Source organism: Ammospiza caudacuta, chromosome 18 (assembly GCF_027887145.1).
Source record: "Ammospiza caudacuta isolate bAmmCau1 chromosome 18, bAmmCau1.pri, whole genome shotgun sequence".
NCBI lineage: Eukaryota > Metazoa > Chordata > Aves > Passeriformes > Passerellidae > Ammospiza > Ammospiza caudacuta.
In genome coordinates this window covers 12704915-12724514 of record NC_080610.1, presented here as the reverse complement: position 1 = coordinate 12724514, position 19600 = coordinate 12704915, and the positions used below count along the sequence as shown (strand labels likewise).

Genomic DNA, 19600 nt, shown 5'->3' with positions numbered 1-19600 from the left:
TTGGGAAAATTAAAAGGTGAATCTGAAAGAAATAACTGTAATATCAAAATCACTCTAAGATGAAAAATAAAAGAAAATTAAGAAAAAACCATGATGGGTTAACTGAGTGAAGCTGATTTCCACTGATGACTGCATACATCACAGCACTAATTGCATCTTGGAATAGATTTGAAATCATTACAATTTAGTTCTTTTGGCATTAATTGTGAACACATTATTTAATGGCAGACATTTCTGAATACACTCACAATTTCAAAGTTTCAGCATTAGTTCAATCAGTACTTTTGGTTTTTTTTTATTTGTGCTTCAATTGGCTGATCAGATCAATACACACACAGGGAGGGAATCTCTGGAGCACTCCCAGTGCAGAAATCCAGTGTGGCCTCAAAAGGAGTCAAGGTAAAAATTTCACATCTTGGAACCACCTGTGAAGAGTTTAAGGGAGCTTTTTCCAGTTATTTCCCCACTACTCTTCACTGTCATCAGCTTTACAGAGGTTTCATCCAAACCCAAGGAAAATCCTGCACCAAGTTGCAGTCTGTGCCCCAAAGTGCTGTCAAACAGTGCCAAAACCATCCCTGCAGAGCCTGGGCCTAAAGAAAAGCTCCACCAGGATTTTCTGTGCTTTCTTTTGTTTTAAAAGCCTCTCCCATCACCTTGTCAGAGGAGGGGAAAGGTAATGAAGGAAATATTTCCCCACTGAGTCCCAAGTCCCCCTTATCTATCTCCAAAGATTAAAGCCCTAGGGTGTGTGGACCCTCTCCCAAACCAGCCAACAACTTTTCCACAACAGGAAGATTTCAGCACAGACATGCCCAGATCTGCAGCAAGGAGGTGCAGAAGGAATTTTTTCCTTTTGCTGATTGGTGCAGGTGGAGCAGCAAAACCTGTTGAGACAGGACCCAGTTCCTGCTCCTCTAAACCTCCTCAGATGGTCCCAAGATACACCTTCAGGAAAACTCATTTTTTCTGTGATGTATTTCCTATAGCAGATTAAAAGGGTAAAAATGTAAAATAAAAGCAAAAGAAAACCAAAAGGATGGATGTTGATACAAACCTGGCTAATTCCATCACCCTTCTCAGTCTCTAAAGTCTGAATTTGTTTCTCAGCTGCCTCAAGCTGCTTGCTAAGTTTCTCGATTTCCAATTTACCTTCAGAATTGGCTTTCTCAAGTGCAGCAAGGTCCAAAAGCTTTTCTTCAGCAGCTTTGATCTGTGGTGTAAGACTATCAATAACTTTGGTTTGTTCATTGTACTTGGCTTGCAGTACCTCTAGCTCCTTTACCTTTATCTCAGCTTCCTGCAATTTGTTTAAAGTGTCTTCCATTTCTACAAGGTGCTGATCTTCCACATTTTCCAGTTTGGTCTTCAGGCTTTCCAGGTTTTGCTCTTTCTCCTCCGTGACTGCCACCAGTTTTGCTTTCAGGGACTCGATCTCTTTCAGGTGCTGAGATCTCTCATTTTCCTGCTTCAGTTTTAGATTTGCCATTTCATTCTCATAGTCTAATTTCATCTTCTCAATCTGAGTCTTTAACTCAGCGAATTCTGCAGTCTGAGCCCCAACACCTTTGCTGAAAGAAACTTTCAGCTCTTCCATTGCTTGCTGATGGGAGGCAATTGCAGATTCCAGCTTGGACTTCCACAGCTCAATCACATCAGAATTCTCCTTGTTGGCGTGGTCAAGCTTGCTTTTCAAGGATTCATTTTCCTTTGCCATCCTCTCATTTGAAGCTGAAAGGGACTTGATCTCTTTCTGCAAGGCTTCCTCACTAAGGCCAAACTTCTCCTTCAGCGAGTTCATCTCGTTCTGGTGTTCTTTGCCAGCTGCTGCCATTTTTTCTTGCAAAGAACTGATTTCTTGGAGCAGGGAGAGGGAAGTGTCCACGTCGTCGATGTGTTTGCTGGAATCCAGCCTCCCTCGGAGCTCAGCCACCTCCTTCACCCTCAGTGCCAGGTCCCTCTCCAGCTCCATGATCCGGGACTTCTCTGACACTGTGGCCACCTGTGATCAACAGCATTTTAAGAAAAGAAGAATTACAAAAGACACATTTCCTACAGAGACACTCAGGCCTTGCTGAAAAGCTTCCACCGAGCGTTGCAAATTGCTTCACAAAGGGAAAAATGTCCACAGTTCATATGACAAACATCTTTTATTGTCTAGAAACATAGAATTTACTAAAATTTGTTCTTCTGGTAGTATCTAGAAATAAATTACTAAAAAATTTACAAACTACCCGGATGGGTATTATCAATGATTATCAGAATGTTCCTCAGAACCATTTTAAGGCAGACTGGAAAAGAATGGAGAATCTTGAGGTCTTTGTTGAAATAATTTCTTCCAAATTCATCTCACACCAGCTATAAGACTGTCAGAAACTGATAAACACATTTTGAACTGATAAATCCTCTGAAATCCCTTCTATATCTCCTTCTCTCTAAAAAAGTGTCCTGGCACTATCTGAGCTTTTCACTGACTGCTGGAGCAGTTTTTGCTACAGAAAAGCTCCCAGAATTAATTTTAATTAGGAAGTTACTTCTTTGACCTCCTGGAAAAGATATCACTTACCCACAGCTGCCCTTTAAAAGTACTTATTACACATTAAATTGTTGGTTTTATATTCATCCTGGGTTTCTTTATTCATCATACCTGACCTTCAAGAAAATCCCCATGTGTGAGCACGAATATATGTGTGTGTGTGTGTGTGTATATATATATATCTATTTTTATTTAAAAATTGACATCTGCTGGACTTCTGACTTGGTCAGCTATATTCTGACAGGCAGCAGTATTACTAATTACTGAGATAATCATTAAAAGATTATATCATTAGTGGGGAAAAAAAGAGCTAAAAAGCCACTGCAAACTATGATTTAGCAAAGCAAACAGTGCAGCAGCTACTGTAGAGCTCAGGAACCAAGCCCCAAATACTCAGTTTGTGTTAAAAGGACTGGCATGTTCAGTCTTAGCTTTTTGGGGTTTAATGAACTGTCCTAATTTTTAAAATGAGCTACTGAATATTCCCTTCTGTCAACTCATGCTAATTGAATGTTCCTTTCTGTCAACTCATGATCCCATCTTGCTACTTTTGGATCCAAGGATTACTTTTGCAGTGTGAAGACATCTTACCTGAGTTCTTGCACGAGTCACATGTCCAGGCACACATACACACCCCAGGGAAGCTCAAAATTAATCCTAATTTTTTACAGTGTTCCAGCTCTGGCTACGGCAGGAGCAAGGACCTGTTCCAGCACGTGTCACCCCCGGCTTTGTGCCACCAGAAATCTTCCACAACACAGATCAGGCTCGTTATTCAAACAGGGAAAACCATTACCCTAGTGTCTTCTAACTCCCTCTGGAGTTTGTCAGCTTTGGTCTTTTCAAAGAGCAGGCTCTGTTCAAGCTCCTTAATGCGGGCATGCTCCAGTTTGGTCTGCGTCTGTTAGTGGAGAGGGAGAGGAAGAGAACACAACGGTGCCACCATCACATGCCAGCACAAGAGGAGGAGCCACATGCAGGCCGTGCTGCCAGAGCCTTCTAACAGGTGAGCAGAGAGGATGCAAGGGGGGGAAAATGGACAGGAAAATGCTATGGATGAGGAGGATGGGCTGAAGGTGTGAATGGATGGGCGTGTAAAAATGAAATCAACCGTGTAAAATAAATAAATAAATAAATAAATAAAATGAACAGCAAACGGAGGAATGGGAACAAAAAAAGTTTCATGCAGCTGAGTAGAAGTTATTTATCAGTACATGAAGTTTTCAGCACAAATTAGAATAGTTATGTCAAAAATATATAAATGTGCATATATATCTGTTCTTGCTCTAACAGGATGGGAAGTCCCTTTCCTTATCATCCCACTACCTTTTCTTTTAATGCCTTTGGCTGATTTTATAAAAAATTCCTCATTAACAAGGGGACAAAAATTCTCCTCTGAAGCTCATGTGACAAATCAAAACTTTAACTTTCTTTTTTTGATAGTAGCTGTCTCTAAGTCTCAGCCATAAAAATGCCTCTGGCCAAGAGCTGGGAACACGAAGGCTCCTCTGTCACTATGGTTTGAATTATCTGAACAGAAATAGAGAGAGAATGGCTGTCTGTAACTCCAAAATCCTGCTCTGTTTCCCCCCTCTTCTCCTCTTTCAGGAAGGAAGCAAGCTACAAGATTCCTCAAAACCAGATAAAAAAGTGAATCAGCCTGGTTGCTCTGCAGTTATGGATGTCTAAATATATTGAAGAATATGTGGAAGTAAGAAAGAAGTAGGATCTTTGGAATTCTAACAGGTTCCTAAAGAGAAGTAGGACACAGATGAACCCAAGTGAGCAGGTACCTCCTGCTTTTTGCTCACAAACAGAATTTTTAGCAAGAACACAGAATATTTGATATTCTGGCTTGATATTCAGATAGTCCCTGCAAGAGAACCTGAAGTTTGGGAGGAGCAGGGAAAGTCCAGCAGGTAATTCAAACCTGACCTGCACATCTGATGTGGGGAAGAGAAAAAAATGCAAGAGAAATATAAAGATGGGGATGAGCTCCTTATCTGCTTCTCCAGACACAGAATTCCTTCGGCAGCAGCAAGTTCTTCCTTCCAAAAAGCATCCAGACACCCAAGGGGGTGAATTTTTTAAACAGCTGAAAACAGCTGGCCATGCTTCTGTGGAGTTCTTGGTCCATAGACACTTTTAAGTTGCTCCTTAGATCTGTTGATGCTTTCATTCTGTAGCAGGGCTGTTTCTCACTCAGTGGAAGATCTTCAGGGTGTGACAGGCAAAAATGCTCCAAGAACACAGATTATTGCTTTTCCTGCCCATAGCCTTTGAAAATGGAATTAAGTATTCTAAGGGAAATAATATTTAATAAGTGGCTACCATTCAGTTTTCTCTCTGATACAGGTCAGTGTTAGTTTTGATCCACAACCAAATTGTAAGTAAGTTTGAAAAACAATCTGCTTTAAAAGGTGGAAATTCAATTCCAATTCAATTCTAATTCACCAAGGGGATCTACTAAAATTCAAGAAATCCCAAATCTCATGGTTACAGAATTCCCCCTGTGTGCCTTTGGAATATGTAACCTTAAGGTTTTTTATGCTACATAAAACCCAAACTCTTTGATCATTCATTTTACAGACAGTGCTTTCCTGCTCCAAAGATCAGACAGACCATCACTGATTACTGGGGTTTTTTAAATCCCATCTCTTACATACTACAAAGGCAAGGAAGTTAAAATCCTGCCAAAATGGAAATAAAAGATTAGAAAAGAATACTCCTGAGATCTTTGTTTGACACCATTTTCCCAATTTAGAGATGAGAGATTATCCTTTAATCAAATCTGATTTCCAAGGGACAGATTCCAGATTTACTGAGGTAAAAATCACTGAAAAATTTTGAACTGCTCCAATTTCTCTCCTGATGATGTGGAGAGAAATTCTTACTGATTATGGTTCTCTTTGAGGAAACCCAGAACTGAGAAGAGAGAGTACCCCAAAAAGAAGAAAATAATTTGATTGCAAACCTTAACTTGGATGGAAAAGAAAAACAGGAAAGAAAAAAACAGACAAGAAAGCCAATAGAATCATCTTCCCCTTCTCCAGAGCTTCACAATCAGGGAGGTGATGTGGAAATGGGATTCTGACTCTGCCTTGAACCTCCCAGAATGCCACCCAAACTTGGAGGCTGGATCAGCCTTTTGCAGCACCTCTGTGCTCTGGCCATTCCTTCACTCCAGAATAAACCTCCCTGTGACATCTCCATCAAACTGGGAAATTGTGCTGAGGCCACAAATCCTGACAATCAGTTCTAGGATGGGGCAGGGCACCCTCCAGGCCCCTCGTGCTGGGACACAACCACAGGACAGCACCAGGATCAGGCAGGGGCAGCCTGGAAAGTCTCCCCTGGAGAGTGAAAATCTCAATTTTTAATGGAAACATCAGAACAGGGAAGTCAGGAGGAAAGATGGGATCAAAGAAGGAGTACACAAAACAAGAGGAAGGAAGGGCACATGCAGATTTATTTCTAACAAAGCATCAGCCTGATGGGGAGACTGGAGGAGAAGCAGATCCCTGAGGGATCTCTGCAAAGGGAACCCCTAAGGATGCACAGCAGGATCCAGCTCTGGTCTTGAGAACTTCCTGTCTTGGCTGGGGATGCAGCAGAGGATAAATTTACCTTTAAAATTCCACTAATCTGAGTTAGGGAAGCAAGAGGACTCCTTAAACATCTTGCACGGCCATTTCTGTTATCAAGTAACACATTTTTCCTACATAATTTGAAGAGGAGCTACATGAAGAAACAGTAAAATCAGACAGCTTTGTAAAGCAATTGTTCAGAGAGTTTTAATCATGTTCCCCCTCAGCATTTCATACAGAAAAAAGGAAACAAATATGGGAAGATGAAGACTAGACAGATTTTTTCCCTCAGAAAAATTGTCATCTCTTGAACAGCAGCAGGATCTCATAGGAGAGCAGGCAGGATTTTGTGAAGAAAACAGCAAAAATCCTACATTTAAATTAAGGCCACTTCAGGATGTTGGTCAGTCAAGTTCTGCAAGCTCCTGGACTCTTGAGTGAGCTGCAAAGGTTGTGACCCTACAGAATTCTAAAGCCACACTGGCCTGGCTGCAGTTAATGGCACTGCCACGTTTAGTCATTACACACATTCTTTCCAAGAAATGTTGTAATTGCTCTGAAAGCAACATGCACACAAATACCAGAGTCAATGTCTCAATAACAGATTATGCAGTTAGTGAATCAGTATAAGCATTTTCTGCACACAATCTGTTAACATGGGATGTCTCTGCACATTGAAGTGCCCTCTTACATTTTCTGGGTCTTCCGAAATCTGCCTCTTTCGCTATCAGTAAAATTAAAAAACAAACAAACAAAAATGTTTCACCTGCAGACTCAGCACTGCCATTCCAACACAAACAACAGGAGAAATTCCATCAGCTTGAATTCAGTTTAAACCCCCAAGTTAAGCAGCTTGAAAAACCAGAGTCTTTAGGATCGTTTGCCATGATTATCGATTGATTTAACAGAAAATAAAAAACTAAAATATTTCCATGGACTAAACAATAAAAGGAGCATTCTATGAAGAGTCTAGATAGGTATCTTAAAATGGATGGAAGACTAAAATAAAAGAAATGTTATATGAAATGAGTATTTTCCATAAGGCTAGCACTTCAATCACAAATGCTTGATAGCAACAGAGTTAAATAAGTTTGTACTTTATGCTTCTGATTAGACAATACAGCAATTAAAAGTATCTTGCTTATTAATTGGAATTTTGGGATAAAAAACTGGCAGTGCTCAGATACTTGAGTGCAATCCTTCCCTAAATGTTTTCTATTCTGAGTGTGCAATAACACACTGTGCTGCAGCCCAACATTACAATTCTATAAACAACAGATAAAAGTTGCACACATGAATTGCTATTTACATTTTATGTGCAAACTCTTCATTAATCAACCTTCCTTAAGGGAAGCACAGGAATTACTCAAGAAATGGATCAAACAGTTCAAGTCTTCAATATTAATTTTCAAAAGCATAAATATTAACTTGCAATTTTGTAACTTCAAAACAATTTAAATTTTGGTTAAACTTCTTAGTGGTTACTTTTAACAGCAAAAGGTAGAATTTTCTATGAATTAATTTATTTTTTCTAAGTAACTACACCCTTTCCATAGCACAGCCTTTGCTGAAGCGTGTAACTGAATTTGGGGTGCAATCCTGCAATTTTGGGACAATGGGCTTACTAAAGGACTGCAGAAATGGGTATATTTTCATGTGGCTGGACCAGGATTGCATCTTTTAATGATTCCTGCCCTCCTGGGTATCCCTTTTACAAAGCTGGAGATATTTTACCTCTAGGTCTCCTTTGGTAATGGATTCTTCTTCCACACGGAACTGAAGGTCTTCAACTTTCCTGTGGGGACAACTCATTAAAATTCAGGTAATTTTGGAAGCAAATGCTTTCAAGCTCACTTTTCAGTGGAAAATCAGAATGACAGTGACAACATTCCCACTGTAGCAGCAAACTGCCAGCAACGTTAAGGAGAAATTTCTCACAGGAAGCACCAGAGGGAGGGAAATTTCTGTCCTTAAAACACTACCAGTGCCAAAGCAAGGCATCACTAGTCCTGCAGCTCTTAAAAGGGCATTTTGCATTAAAACCCTTGAAATCCTCATTGATTCTCTCCTTTTGTCACCCTTCTGGATGATCTGAGGTGACCTAAATCAGCAGTTTGATCTCACATTCTATATATTCTACCATCCATGCAGGAAACAGCCAGAAATTCAGCACACATGCAAAGGATCCACAGGACTTCAAGATGTCACAATTGCATCAAAACTTCAGCACTGAGAAACGTGTCTGGATCAGGATGAACAGCAAGATGCACAAGGGGAGCACAAAAGGAACATTAATTACACTAATGAGGACAGTCTGGGGTTACCTTTTCTCTTCCTCCAGCTGATTGAGGAGCTCCACCTTCTCCCTGTCAGCTGCCTCCACCATGGCTCGGAGCTGGTCCATTTTTGCCTCCATCTCCAGCACGTGCTAATCAGGAAGAGGAATAAAACCAAAATTTACTAAGCTGGGAAATACAAGAATTTTTAAATTTATGTACCTGTACCTCAGTAGCCAGGATTTGGTGAAGTGATGGGCCAAGTGACAGGAATGTTATCAAATATGGACATGAGCAAAGACTGCAGTGAAGTTCAACAAAAATGAGTTAAATCCAGCAGATCTGGCATCTCATCAAGCCAAAGATCCCACAAGGGACATCTCACAGGTATGGATTATTTTACTTTTAGCAGAGCACCTCTTACTCCCAGCCCTTTTCAGCAGGAAAAGCCCACTTTGGAGGTTAAGGCCATGGTGTTATCTCTGCTCCAGAGGAACACAAACTCCCTCACCCGGTCGTGCCCATCGCGAACCAGAGCCAGTTCCTGCTCGATCTCCCCGACGTGGCTCGTTGCTTTTGCAACTTCTGCCCTCTCCAGGTCCCTTTCTGCCAGGAGCTGCTCAATGTGCTGCTGCTTCTCCTTCAGGGCCTCCTGGAGGGCTGTGGTGCCCGAAATTTTTCTTGCATAGCGGGAAGAGGTTTCTGTCAACTTCACAAAATAAATGAGTTAAAAACCATTCTGCACCAATAGAAAGGAAACAGGGGTGGAGTGGGCACCTCCAGATCCACAAACACAGGGTTAGTAGAGCAAATGCTTTCTGTGACCTACTGCACCTTCTCCTTTTACACTTAAATTCATTTTCCAGAATTTAACAGTGGCCACCACACAGCCCTGTAAGGAGGAGCAGCCAGAGGAAGAGGCAGGAGGGATGAAGTGAAAATAAAAGGCCTCAGCTGAAGGTGTAGACTCACACAAAGGCAGGCTCAGGATGCTCCTGAGCATCTTTTTGCATTAAAAAAAAAGGCAGCTTTCTAATAGGCCAAAAAAATCACGTCTCTATTTAACAGGTCACTATCTTGGGTCACCAGCAGCAGTCCAACACTTCCAAATGCTCCATGAAAAGCTCTGGGGACTCCCACCAGCATCTGGCACCTCTACCATGGCAAAAGCAGCCAGCATGAAGAGCAATTACCCTGACCTTAAAGCTACAACCTTGTGAAGAACAACAACTGTATATAAAATAAAATGTATGTTTATATTACTTGGAATTAAATTATTTCTGGGAAAAAGATCTGGAATATTAAATTTCAAGAATGCAGATTAAAATTAATCAGGAGAATTGTAGCTAAAATGAAACCAGGTTTTCCTTGACCTTGCCCCACTGGAATCAGTACCAGGGAAAATTCACTATGTCCCTACCAGCTACCAGTTCTTGAGCTAGAAGGGAAAGTAAATAAATTAAAATTATTAAGTGAGCAATAGTTGTGAAAACAGCAAAAACTGAAAAAAAAATCCAGTTCTGTTCATAAAACTTGTCTTTAACAGCTGAGAAATTTGCCTAAGTATTAAATGAGAATGACAGCTCAGGTAATTTTAAAAAAAACCCAAACCATGAAGATTTGCTGTTGTATCCTTTAGCTCTGCCTAATCACCCAAATCAGGAGCATGATCCTTGCAGAGATGCAAACATTGAATAGCTGCCAGCTGGGAAGCTGGCACTGCCCCCAGCCCCAGCTGAGAGCACAGCAGGGATTTTTGTCCTGCCAGCTCAGCCACCTCCCCTTCCCTGCTGCACAATCCCTGCCCAGCTCCTGCCAGCCTGGATCCCACCCTGCACTCTGCAATCCACTGCTGGTCCCTTCCAGTACCAGACAGAATAAACCACATTCACTCTGATGCTGCAGTGGTTGTTCCAGACCCTCCCAGTTTCTAGAAAAAATCCCATTCCAGAGTGTATTGCTTTCTAACAGTTTTAGGTGTTCAAATCACCCCTCACTCCCAACTGCAAAACAAATCCAAAACTCTTCAGAGAAGCATGAGCTTCCTTCAGACTCAGCAATAAACACCAACTGCATCAGACAGCCCCTTAAATCAATGGATCACCTACTCTGACAGCTGCTTTCATTACTCAGGAAAAAGAAAATAGAAACAGCCCTGAACAACGGAGCAGTCAATGTAAGAGTCCAGAAATCCCCAGAGAAGTTTTAGTTTTCCTAGAAACTGAAGCAGGAAAAGTCTGCTGGGTCAAACCTGATTACAGGAAATCTCGTTTCCCCAGCAGCTTAACTTTTAAAGAAAAAGTCTCAGAATTATTTGGACAATCCTTTTAACTTGGATGGCCACCAAATGTTCACCCTGCCTGAGAAAGCTGGAATTTTAATTCCAGATATAATGGATTACAGCAGCTTTGTATTTTATGACCTAAATCATGCAAAATCCCTGGGACACAACAAAATAAGCAAACAGGTTTTAGACACTCACAAGGTGTAACTTGGGGGATCACAGCACATGGAATGAAGCATTTGGTGCCACGTGTCAGTGCTGTGATCCCAAACTAGAGGGCACTCTGCAGCTGCAAGTGCAACTTCCAGAATGGATTAAGTGATGAAGTCCCACTGTTTGTGCCAAATAAAAATCCTTTTTGTGGCCAGGTATTAACCCTGGTGCCCTGACCGACTGCTGACCTCTGGTAATCTGCTTCAGTCCTGCAGGAGCAGGGGAAGTCACCTCTGGGCACCTGCTGGTCAGTGGGACAGTGGGACAGGGAACCTGCTCCACAGCACTGGGAGTCACTCCTTCCTAATTAGATCTATCTATGGACTGTGGTTTAAAAAAATAAAAGGAATAAGCTAGGGAACTGTGGAAAAATCCAATTATTTCTATGTTTTCAACTGCCATAAAAGAGACTTCTCAAAATTCAGCCTTCCCAGATTTCCATTTTACTGCTGCAACCCAAGATTAGGACATTTATGTAACAGAGCAACTTCAAAAGAATCCATAGTAAGTGTATTAGGTGGAATTAGTACTGTGTTAGATTTCACCTGAGCCACTGCACTTGGCAACACTCAGCCTTTATGAATTTATAGGATTAAAACCAAATCTAAAAGAAAAGAAAGAGGCTTCTTGTCAGCAGAGACTTGGAAATTGCTCCTGCTGCATTTCTCAGCTGACTCATCTCTTGAACAGCAAAAGGAAATTTGGAACATTTTAGCCAACGTGAAGCTTCCTGCTCAAACAAACTGAGTGTGACATCTGGAAGCTTCAGAAAATGAATTAAATGCAGATTGCTGTCACAGACACATTTTATGAAAAATCCTTTCCTTAGGATTTTTTTCTCCTGAGAAGTGGAGAGGCCTCAGGAACAAAATGCAAACAATGGTTATCTGCTGCTGTGGAATGCAACAGGTGCATCTGGGATTGGCCTCATGTGGTTGTTTCTAGTTAATGGCCAATCATAGCCCAGCTGCCCAGTCACAAGATTTTGTTATAATTCTTTCTCTATCCCTTGCTAGCCTTCTGATGAAATCCTTTCTTCTATTCTTTTAGTATAGTTTTAATATAATATATATCATAAAATAATAAATTAAGCTTTCTGAAACACGGAGTCAGATCCTCGTCTCTGCGAGCACCCTGCGAACACCATCACAGATTGCAGCCAGAGAAATCAGCTGCCATCCCAAGCCCCTTTCTTATTGCAATCACTCTGTTAGCTTCAATTAAATATTCAACTGTTCAGCTGCTCTCCAGGGCCAGCTAAGATTTCCTTCCTTCGCGCATGCTTTGGAGGAGGAGGAGCACCAAGAACCCTGCAGGGCCCTGCCGGGCTGGGCGGGAGGGAGGGGCAGCATGCGAAGGGAAAATCAGCTTACGAGTCCTGTGCGGCTGGGCTTGCTGCTTACGGAGGAGGCCACGGAGCTGAGCGAGCTCAGGGAGGAGGCGCTGGGGCTGCGCTTCAGGGCCGTGGGCGTGGGCAGCACCTTGCGCACGGCGGGCTTGGCCTTGGCCGGGGTGGTGGAGGGGAAGCCGATCTTGGTCACCTTGTGCACCGGGGCGAAGAGCCCGTACTTGGGCTGGCACTGGAAATACCTTCAAGGGCAAAGCAAGCACAGGAGAGCGGGAATTAACTTCTTTTCTGGGTTTGTGGAGAGTTCTAGATCAGGAGTATGAGTTCTTGGACTGTAATTGTATTTAACACCCGTCTGGGAAAGGGGCTTTGAGAGTCTCAAACAGCACGATCACATCAGACTTCAGAAATTCAGAGTAAACACCACAGCTCTAGTGCCTAAAAAATTCCATTCAGATGCAGTTTTATATCCACAGCTTTTCCCTTCATCACATTCCTCTGAGCTGCCAACAGATGTGATGGCTCAGAGTTAAAATTAGAAATCAGCTTTTAATTAAATCAAGTAGTTTCATATTTTATTACATACATACCATTTCTGTATATTTGATGATACAGAACATATATCTTTGGTTAAATATAGACAAAAGCCACTTATAATTTTAAGCTGTGATCAGCTATATTAAGGTGAGATAATCTTTGTAAAACCTCTTTTTAATAAGGTAAAAGGCCATTCCTTATGGCAAATGAGAAAGAAAGTTAAATTGTGATGTGAATTAATGCCTTCTCATTGTGACACTGCTCCCATCTCTACCAGGAGGCATCTGTTGGAACAGGGACTTCCAGCTCCTGAGATGCTGGAAGATCTCCCTTAAGTACAACTATTGGATATCCAGAGATTTTCTTAACTGAGCATTCCTTCCAAGCTGAGAAATCCAACAGGCATTTAAAAGAAGGAAATTGTGTTTTCCATTACCAGTCTATGAATAAAACTCACATGGGAGGAGAGCTCAGCTCATCCCACGAATGTGAGAGAAGTGTTGGCATCAGAGAACTCAAACCACTGCACACCAAAACCCTCCCCAGCAGCAGCAAAGGCAGCTTTAGAGCCTCCCTCCCTCCTCTGACTGAAAACCTCATGGAAGACATAAAAACCCCAAAAGAGAATACAGAGAAAAATCTCACAAAGTAACTCTGGGGATGCACCAACCTCGTGCCAGCCACAGCTCCATCGTTCTTCCCCAGGGGCTCGTCCAGCTCCACCCCACACCATTCTCCTTTAGCAAAGTCAGTTTCTCCCAGGAAACGAACGACTCCAGCCTTTGTTCCTCCAACCTAAAGCAGTGAGAAACACCTGCATTTAATGCTTTTCCAAATAAAACCCCAAATTCAGTGACAAACCTTTTGGTATAACCCTGTTCACAAAGCACAGGAATGACATAACCAGTTCTTATTTCAAACTATGTAATTTTTTGTCCATGAGTTTGTATTAATGTTGAACAAATACTGATCTCCACAACAAAAAATGTATTTAACAAGACACATATTTAACAAAAAATAGATTTAACAGTATAACCAATGCTCTGAATGCAATAGGTTTGTGCTACAGTTTCACACAAATTTCTACAGCAGATTAGGATTTCTAAGGTCTGTTTGCTTCTTATTCTAATTCTGTGAGGAAAAATAAAAGAAATTAAATGAGAACAAAATCCTTTCATATTTTCTCTAAGGAATAATTTAGATAAACTACACAGTATAGCCCTCTTGTATTGAAAGTAACTGATATAAAGCATGATACAGAGCACTTGGCAACCCTGTAGATATAACCAGCTATTTGAATCCTTGGGGAGAGGAGAATCATTTTATCTTTTCTTCACTTTCAAGAATAAAAAAAACCAACCCAAACACTCCTAAATGAAAGCCTAGAAAGCAGAGTGGCTTTCAAACTTATCATATTAAATATTTACAGCCATTCCAATTACTGGCAATGTCTGTGAGCTCCAGCTTTTCCCAATACCCAGGGGATGGAAGAATTAAATTAAGTGGAGAAGGAAAAGGTGTTGTGTGGCTGACACGTGCCAGGGAGAGCCACAGGGTTCCTGCAGTTCAGGAAGAAAATATGGTGTGCCCTAAATTTGTGCAAATCTGTTCACCTGCATCCAGCATTGTGAGAACAGGGACATGGAGATGGAAACCTCTTCAACAGATTCACAAAATTCCACACGGAAAATGCACCAAAGGTTTGAAAATGTCCACCTGTGTTTTCCAGCACACCTTGTACCACCAGGAATATTGTGAGGCCTTGGCAGAGAGATTGAATGAAACTCCTGTTAAAGACTGTGATTCTCCTTTTTATACACTAAAAAGCAAATTAGTATTTCATATAATTTTTACAGCAGACATTCTATTTCTTGGGGGAACCTCCCAGGATTACTAGAAAACAACGAGCTCCTCATGCTGTAAATGAAGGTGCATGATCACAGTACAAGAGAAAATTCACATTATTCCAGTTGGGAAGAGCTCACTCACGAGGCCACCTGTGAGGAATTGGGGACTTTACATCTTCACAAAGTCCCAAGTCAGTGCCCAGGAGCTGCCACACACATTTGTGCTCCAGCGGCAAGATGAAGTTTCAGCTGATGAGGAAAAATAACTCTAATCCACACAAACCTCAGAAAAACAGGGAGAATAATGAACTTTTTTGGATATTATTCAAGTGAGAAAGGGAGCAGAAGCACCACTTGTCCACATTTAAGGTGGCAGCTCCTCCTCTGTCATTAGAGACAATTCTGGAACAAGTGCAGGTCACCTTCAGATCCTGCTTTAAGTGGCGCTGTAGCAAATTATTACTCTCCATGGAATAAAAACACACAAAGTTTACAGTTATCATGACAGCCTAATATAGCAACTCGTAGAACCTTTGGTATTTGGTGTTCTTGGCAGAGAACACAGAAACAAGCACTAGGACTGGCTTAGAAAAAAAGAATTGTAACCTCCCAAAGAGTAACAGAGAATCCAAATCTTTGGCATGGTGGTGAGGAGGGAAAATAAAATACTGATAAAATAATCCCTGGGGAGAACTACCCCTGAAATGGCAGAGCTACTCAGACATTAGCTACTTTTTCTAGAGGGTAAATATCTTAAATACAAACAGAAATAAATTTTAACTGCACTATGAGTTCCAAATTCTCCTCCTTATTCCTTTTCTCACAAGTTTGGGGAGGGGATTTTGTCTCTTTAGATGAAAAGACTCGGTAGTTCTGCTATTAGAACTTCTGCTATTAGAAGCTATTTCCCCACTCAATTTTGTTCTGTTTTCTACCTGAAAAAAAAAAAAAGAGTTAAATCAAAAGAGGCCCTATAAACCCATTTAAGAAATTAGACAGAAAAACTGGAACAATGTCCTAGATAAGGAGGATCCCTCCAAAGACAAGAGTCAGGTTTGGGGGTGCACAGAGATTCCTCAAGCTCCTTTTCCACACCCCTTGAGCCAGGCAATGGAATTTTTCCCTGTTCCATGGTGTGTGTTTGTGTCTGTGGTGATTTCTTTAAACAAACCCAAATTAATGACACAAACACAGGCACCCCTCCCCTCACAGGAGGGTGAGTGGGGTCACTGAGGTAAGAGGTGTCTGAGGCACCGTGTGGAACAGGATAAATCCATGCAGGGATTCCCAGGGACAGGAAAAGCTGCTGCAATCTGTTCCCTCCAACTCACTCTGCAGATCAACCCCTAGAGAAGGGATGAAGTGATGCTGGCTCCAGGATAGCACAGGTTAAACTCTCTGTAGAATTACTCTTCCTTTTCTGTTTCATACCTCAGCCCTGCTCATCTTCTATGTTTATGTAAAAAATGGGAAGAGTTTATTATGAAGGGACCACACTCAAACCACAACCTGAAGGAATCTGGCAGTGCCCAGAGCCCCCTGGAGCTGCTCCAGCCCCTGCAGTGACCCAGGGCTGGGGGAGCCAGGAAATGCAGGAATTCAGCTCCCAGAGCAGATGGGGCTGCTCCACACCAGATTCCCTGCAGGAGCAGCACAGTGACTCCTCTGGTAACCATGGCACCTGGGTTATTTTCAACAGGACTCAAGGGAGGATGCCAAGGAATTTCTGCTTTTTCCAAACCCAGTCCAGCTTTGAATAACCAGCTACTCCATTTCTCTCTCTGCACATTCTGTGTGTCCTTACAAGAGCAGGAATTGGAGCAACCCGTGGCTGTAACATGCTCAGATAATCAGTGAAGCTCTAGATGGGCAGTTTTGCTCAGGTTTAAGCAAAAGCTTTCTAAATTTCAGCTTTAAAGACACATCAGCCCTCCTTTATAAAGCCTGAGACTACTGAAGGCTTCCAATCATTCACAGACATCTCTGCCAAAAATTGTATTTATCTCCAGCTGCAATTAGTACCAGTAAGTGACAACACTTGCCTTGAGAAGAAAATAATCATAATTTATTCCCTTGGTAGTACAATGTGAGGTGCTACTGCACAAGACAGCGTGCTAAAGGCTTTTCATGATGCAAGCTGCTGTACATATACAGAATTAATAGTGCCATAAACGGGAAAAAAAATCTGACATGATTAAACTCAACTGTTCCAACCAATATGAAAAAAGAATTGGACTTACAGAGTATAGCATCTGTTATAGAAAAATTATTTTAAAAAATTGAGATAATTACAGCAAAAAAGGTAAAAAACCCAACCCCAAACCAGCTGCATTTGCCAGCAGATCTACTTCCCAGTAATGCATGAAGGACTAAAATAAAAACCATCAGTTTCTAAAAGAAATAGGGGAAAAAAAACTAAAAGGTTTCTGAAAGTTCTGTGAAAAACCAGAGCACAACTACCACAAAGAGAGTTTTCCATGACCTTCTTTCATGCTAAGGCAGGTCACTAAATAATGGATAGAGAAAAGAAGTGCCAGACGTTCCCTCAGTCAGTTCCCACACTCAATGGAGTGAAGCTGTAAAACACAAAGCTGTAATACTCCAGAGAATCTGGGTTAGCCTGCAGGTCATGGTGAGGTGAGGAATTCTGCTTGGAACTCACTGGAGTTGTGTCAAACACATGCAAAAAGTGATTAAATTCCATTTATCCAATTATACCTGAGCTCACATCAATTTGCTGCCAGGTAAAGTGAAACAGCAAAGTGGGTTTGGAAACCTGGAGTGGTGAAAAAGCTCCTGGTGAAAGGACAGGGGGTGAACACGTCAGACCTTGTGAGAACCTTTGTGGAGCCACATTTCCAAAGATAAGGAGAAGCAGGAAACAAATAGACCAGTGTGATCCAGGGGGGAAAAAGAGAGATGGACTAAAAAATGGGTGTGATTTGAGCAGTGCTGGTGGAAAAGAGGACAGGCAGGGTCTGAACAGTGTCAGTGTAACAATAGCACTTATTGAAACCTGCCCAGAGAAGGTAAAAGGTGAATAACAACTGCTCTGTCTCCCATTCTGCCTGAGCATGAACCTGTGGTCACTCCTGAAAGCATCACTGGGCATTTCTGCATTTTCAGGACAATTCAGCACCACAATGTGCAGCACTTGGAAAAGCAAAGCCCAGCCAGGCACACAGAGCCTTTGAACCACCTGGGATCCACTGATCAGGTTCTGATCAGAATCATCTTCCTTTTGTTCCTCCAGATTTAGCAGAACTGCTTCCAGCTGGCAACAGAAATTGTGTTTAAGTGATTTGTTCACCCCTTCAAGGCCAGAGGGGACAAGGGATCATCTCCTCTGCTTCTCGTGGAACAGGCCTTCACATTTCACCCAGTTCCACCTGTAATTAACCCTGTAACTGCACTGAGCTGATTTCTGTGGGGATGTTTTAGCAGCAGAGCTGATATCCATCAGGAAACACCCAAACCTGGGCTGGATTTTGCCTGGAGTCCTAAAGAGAACAGGGAAATCAGCACCACCATGCACTGTATGGTATCATCAGCATTTAGAGAAGATTTGAAACCTTAGAAAACTTAGGAAACTTGGAAAACTTTAAAAAATAAGAGTGACTTCTGCTGTTTCCACTGATTGGAACGGGATTCAGAAAAGCCTTGATGATGTGGATTCTGTGATGTGCAAAGTTCTGTGAAAGCAAATTCAGCTTTTCCAGAGCTGTGGGCAGAGTCTCCACCTTCTGTTGGGCTGTTGCCATGGAACTTGGAAGGATTTGCTTTGAAACCTCTCCACTTCTACCCAGTTTGGTTGCAGTCAACTTGCAAGTTCAAAAGCAAGGCCAAAGTGGGCAAAAACCTCATGTGCAATAAGGTACAGACTGTGCTACCACTCAGTCCTTCACTTCCACAGAAAACAGTTTAGTAACTAAAACTGACATGCTATTGAGGTGCAATTCATTCACCCAACTCAAAAGGAAACACAAAAAAACCCCTAACAGCAATTCCATACTACAAAAGCCACATGTGAATTCATCACCACCACAAAGGAAAAGCAAAAACTAAAATAAGTAAATATGCTGTTCCTTCTCCCATCCTGTGCTGAAATGACTGAGGACAACGTGTTCCTGGATATTCCCCCTTGGGAAGGCAGGGAGAGGGGAAGGGAATCCACACACAAAAAAGGAATTTACTGCCAAAGCATGTGGGGAGTCACCAGTCCTGCCATTACAGCCCAGGAACTCACATGCAATTTGAATTTAAATAAGGAGCTGCCAAAACAGAGTGACTCAGACAGGACTTGTGCCTCGTTTTAAGATAAATGTAACACCTGAGTTGTGAGCAGATAGGTACTGCCACGTCCTGAAAAATGCTTAAAAGTAACATTAAAAGAAAGCAGAGCTTTTCACAGGGAAAATCACCCAGATGATGAATTACAAGAAAAGCCTTTGGACACCCCTTACCCCTCAGGTATTTCTCATACATGGATTTCATGCTGCAGCAGCCATTTAGCAAATTAATCTACATCATAGATTACAGGAGCCACAGTCCTGTGCTTAAGCAGTCATACATAAATATAAGAATGACTTTAATCCTTGACTTAACATGACAAAGCCATCAAAATAGCTCACAGCCACCTCAGCTCAAGGATAAGGGAAAAGTGTGACTGAGCAGTTAAAGTTGTCACATTTGATGGAGGAGGCTGGAGAGAAGAGCCCCAGGAGAGTACAAACCCCTCACACATTGCCAACTTCCAAATTTTTCTTCCTTTTCTATCCTTGTATGCATTGTGCCAGATATTTCTGCACTGTTTTAACTGTAACACCACCAATGAATATTTGTTCTCACAACAGATTAATATTACCATAGACTTTTAAGCAGTGCATTTTCTATTCAGAAAGTTGTAAAATCCAGAAAAAGGAAACCTTAAAAATACCACAGTGACAATGCTGAAGGGAGAAACTCCTCTCTA

General features: G+C 41.8%; 1 protein-coding gene across 1 annotated transcript in view; it reads right to left on the bottom strand.

Moving 5' to 3' along the window:
- The window catches only part of CLIP1 (CAP-Gly domain containing linker protein 1), a 59934-nt gene that overhangs the window by 22732 nt on the left and 17602 nt on the right, over nucleotides 1-19600 (bottom strand). The window contains exons 4-9 of the mRNA XM_058817014.1: nucleotides 13452-13576; nucleotides 12270-12486; nucleotides 8911-9108; nucleotides 8448-8551; nucleotides 7858-7918; nucleotides 1058-2002 (exon numbers count right to left, since the gene is read on the bottom strand). Coding sequence (XP_058672997.1) covers nucleotides 1058-2002; nucleotides 7858-7918; nucleotides 8448-8551; nucleotides 8911-9108; nucleotides 12270-12486; nucleotides 13452-13576 — 1650 coding nt within the window. The remainder of the gene's footprint in view (nucleotides 1-1057; nucleotides 2003-7857; nucleotides 7919-8447; nucleotides 8552-8910; nucleotides 9109-12269; nucleotides 12487-13451; nucleotides 13577-19600) is intronic.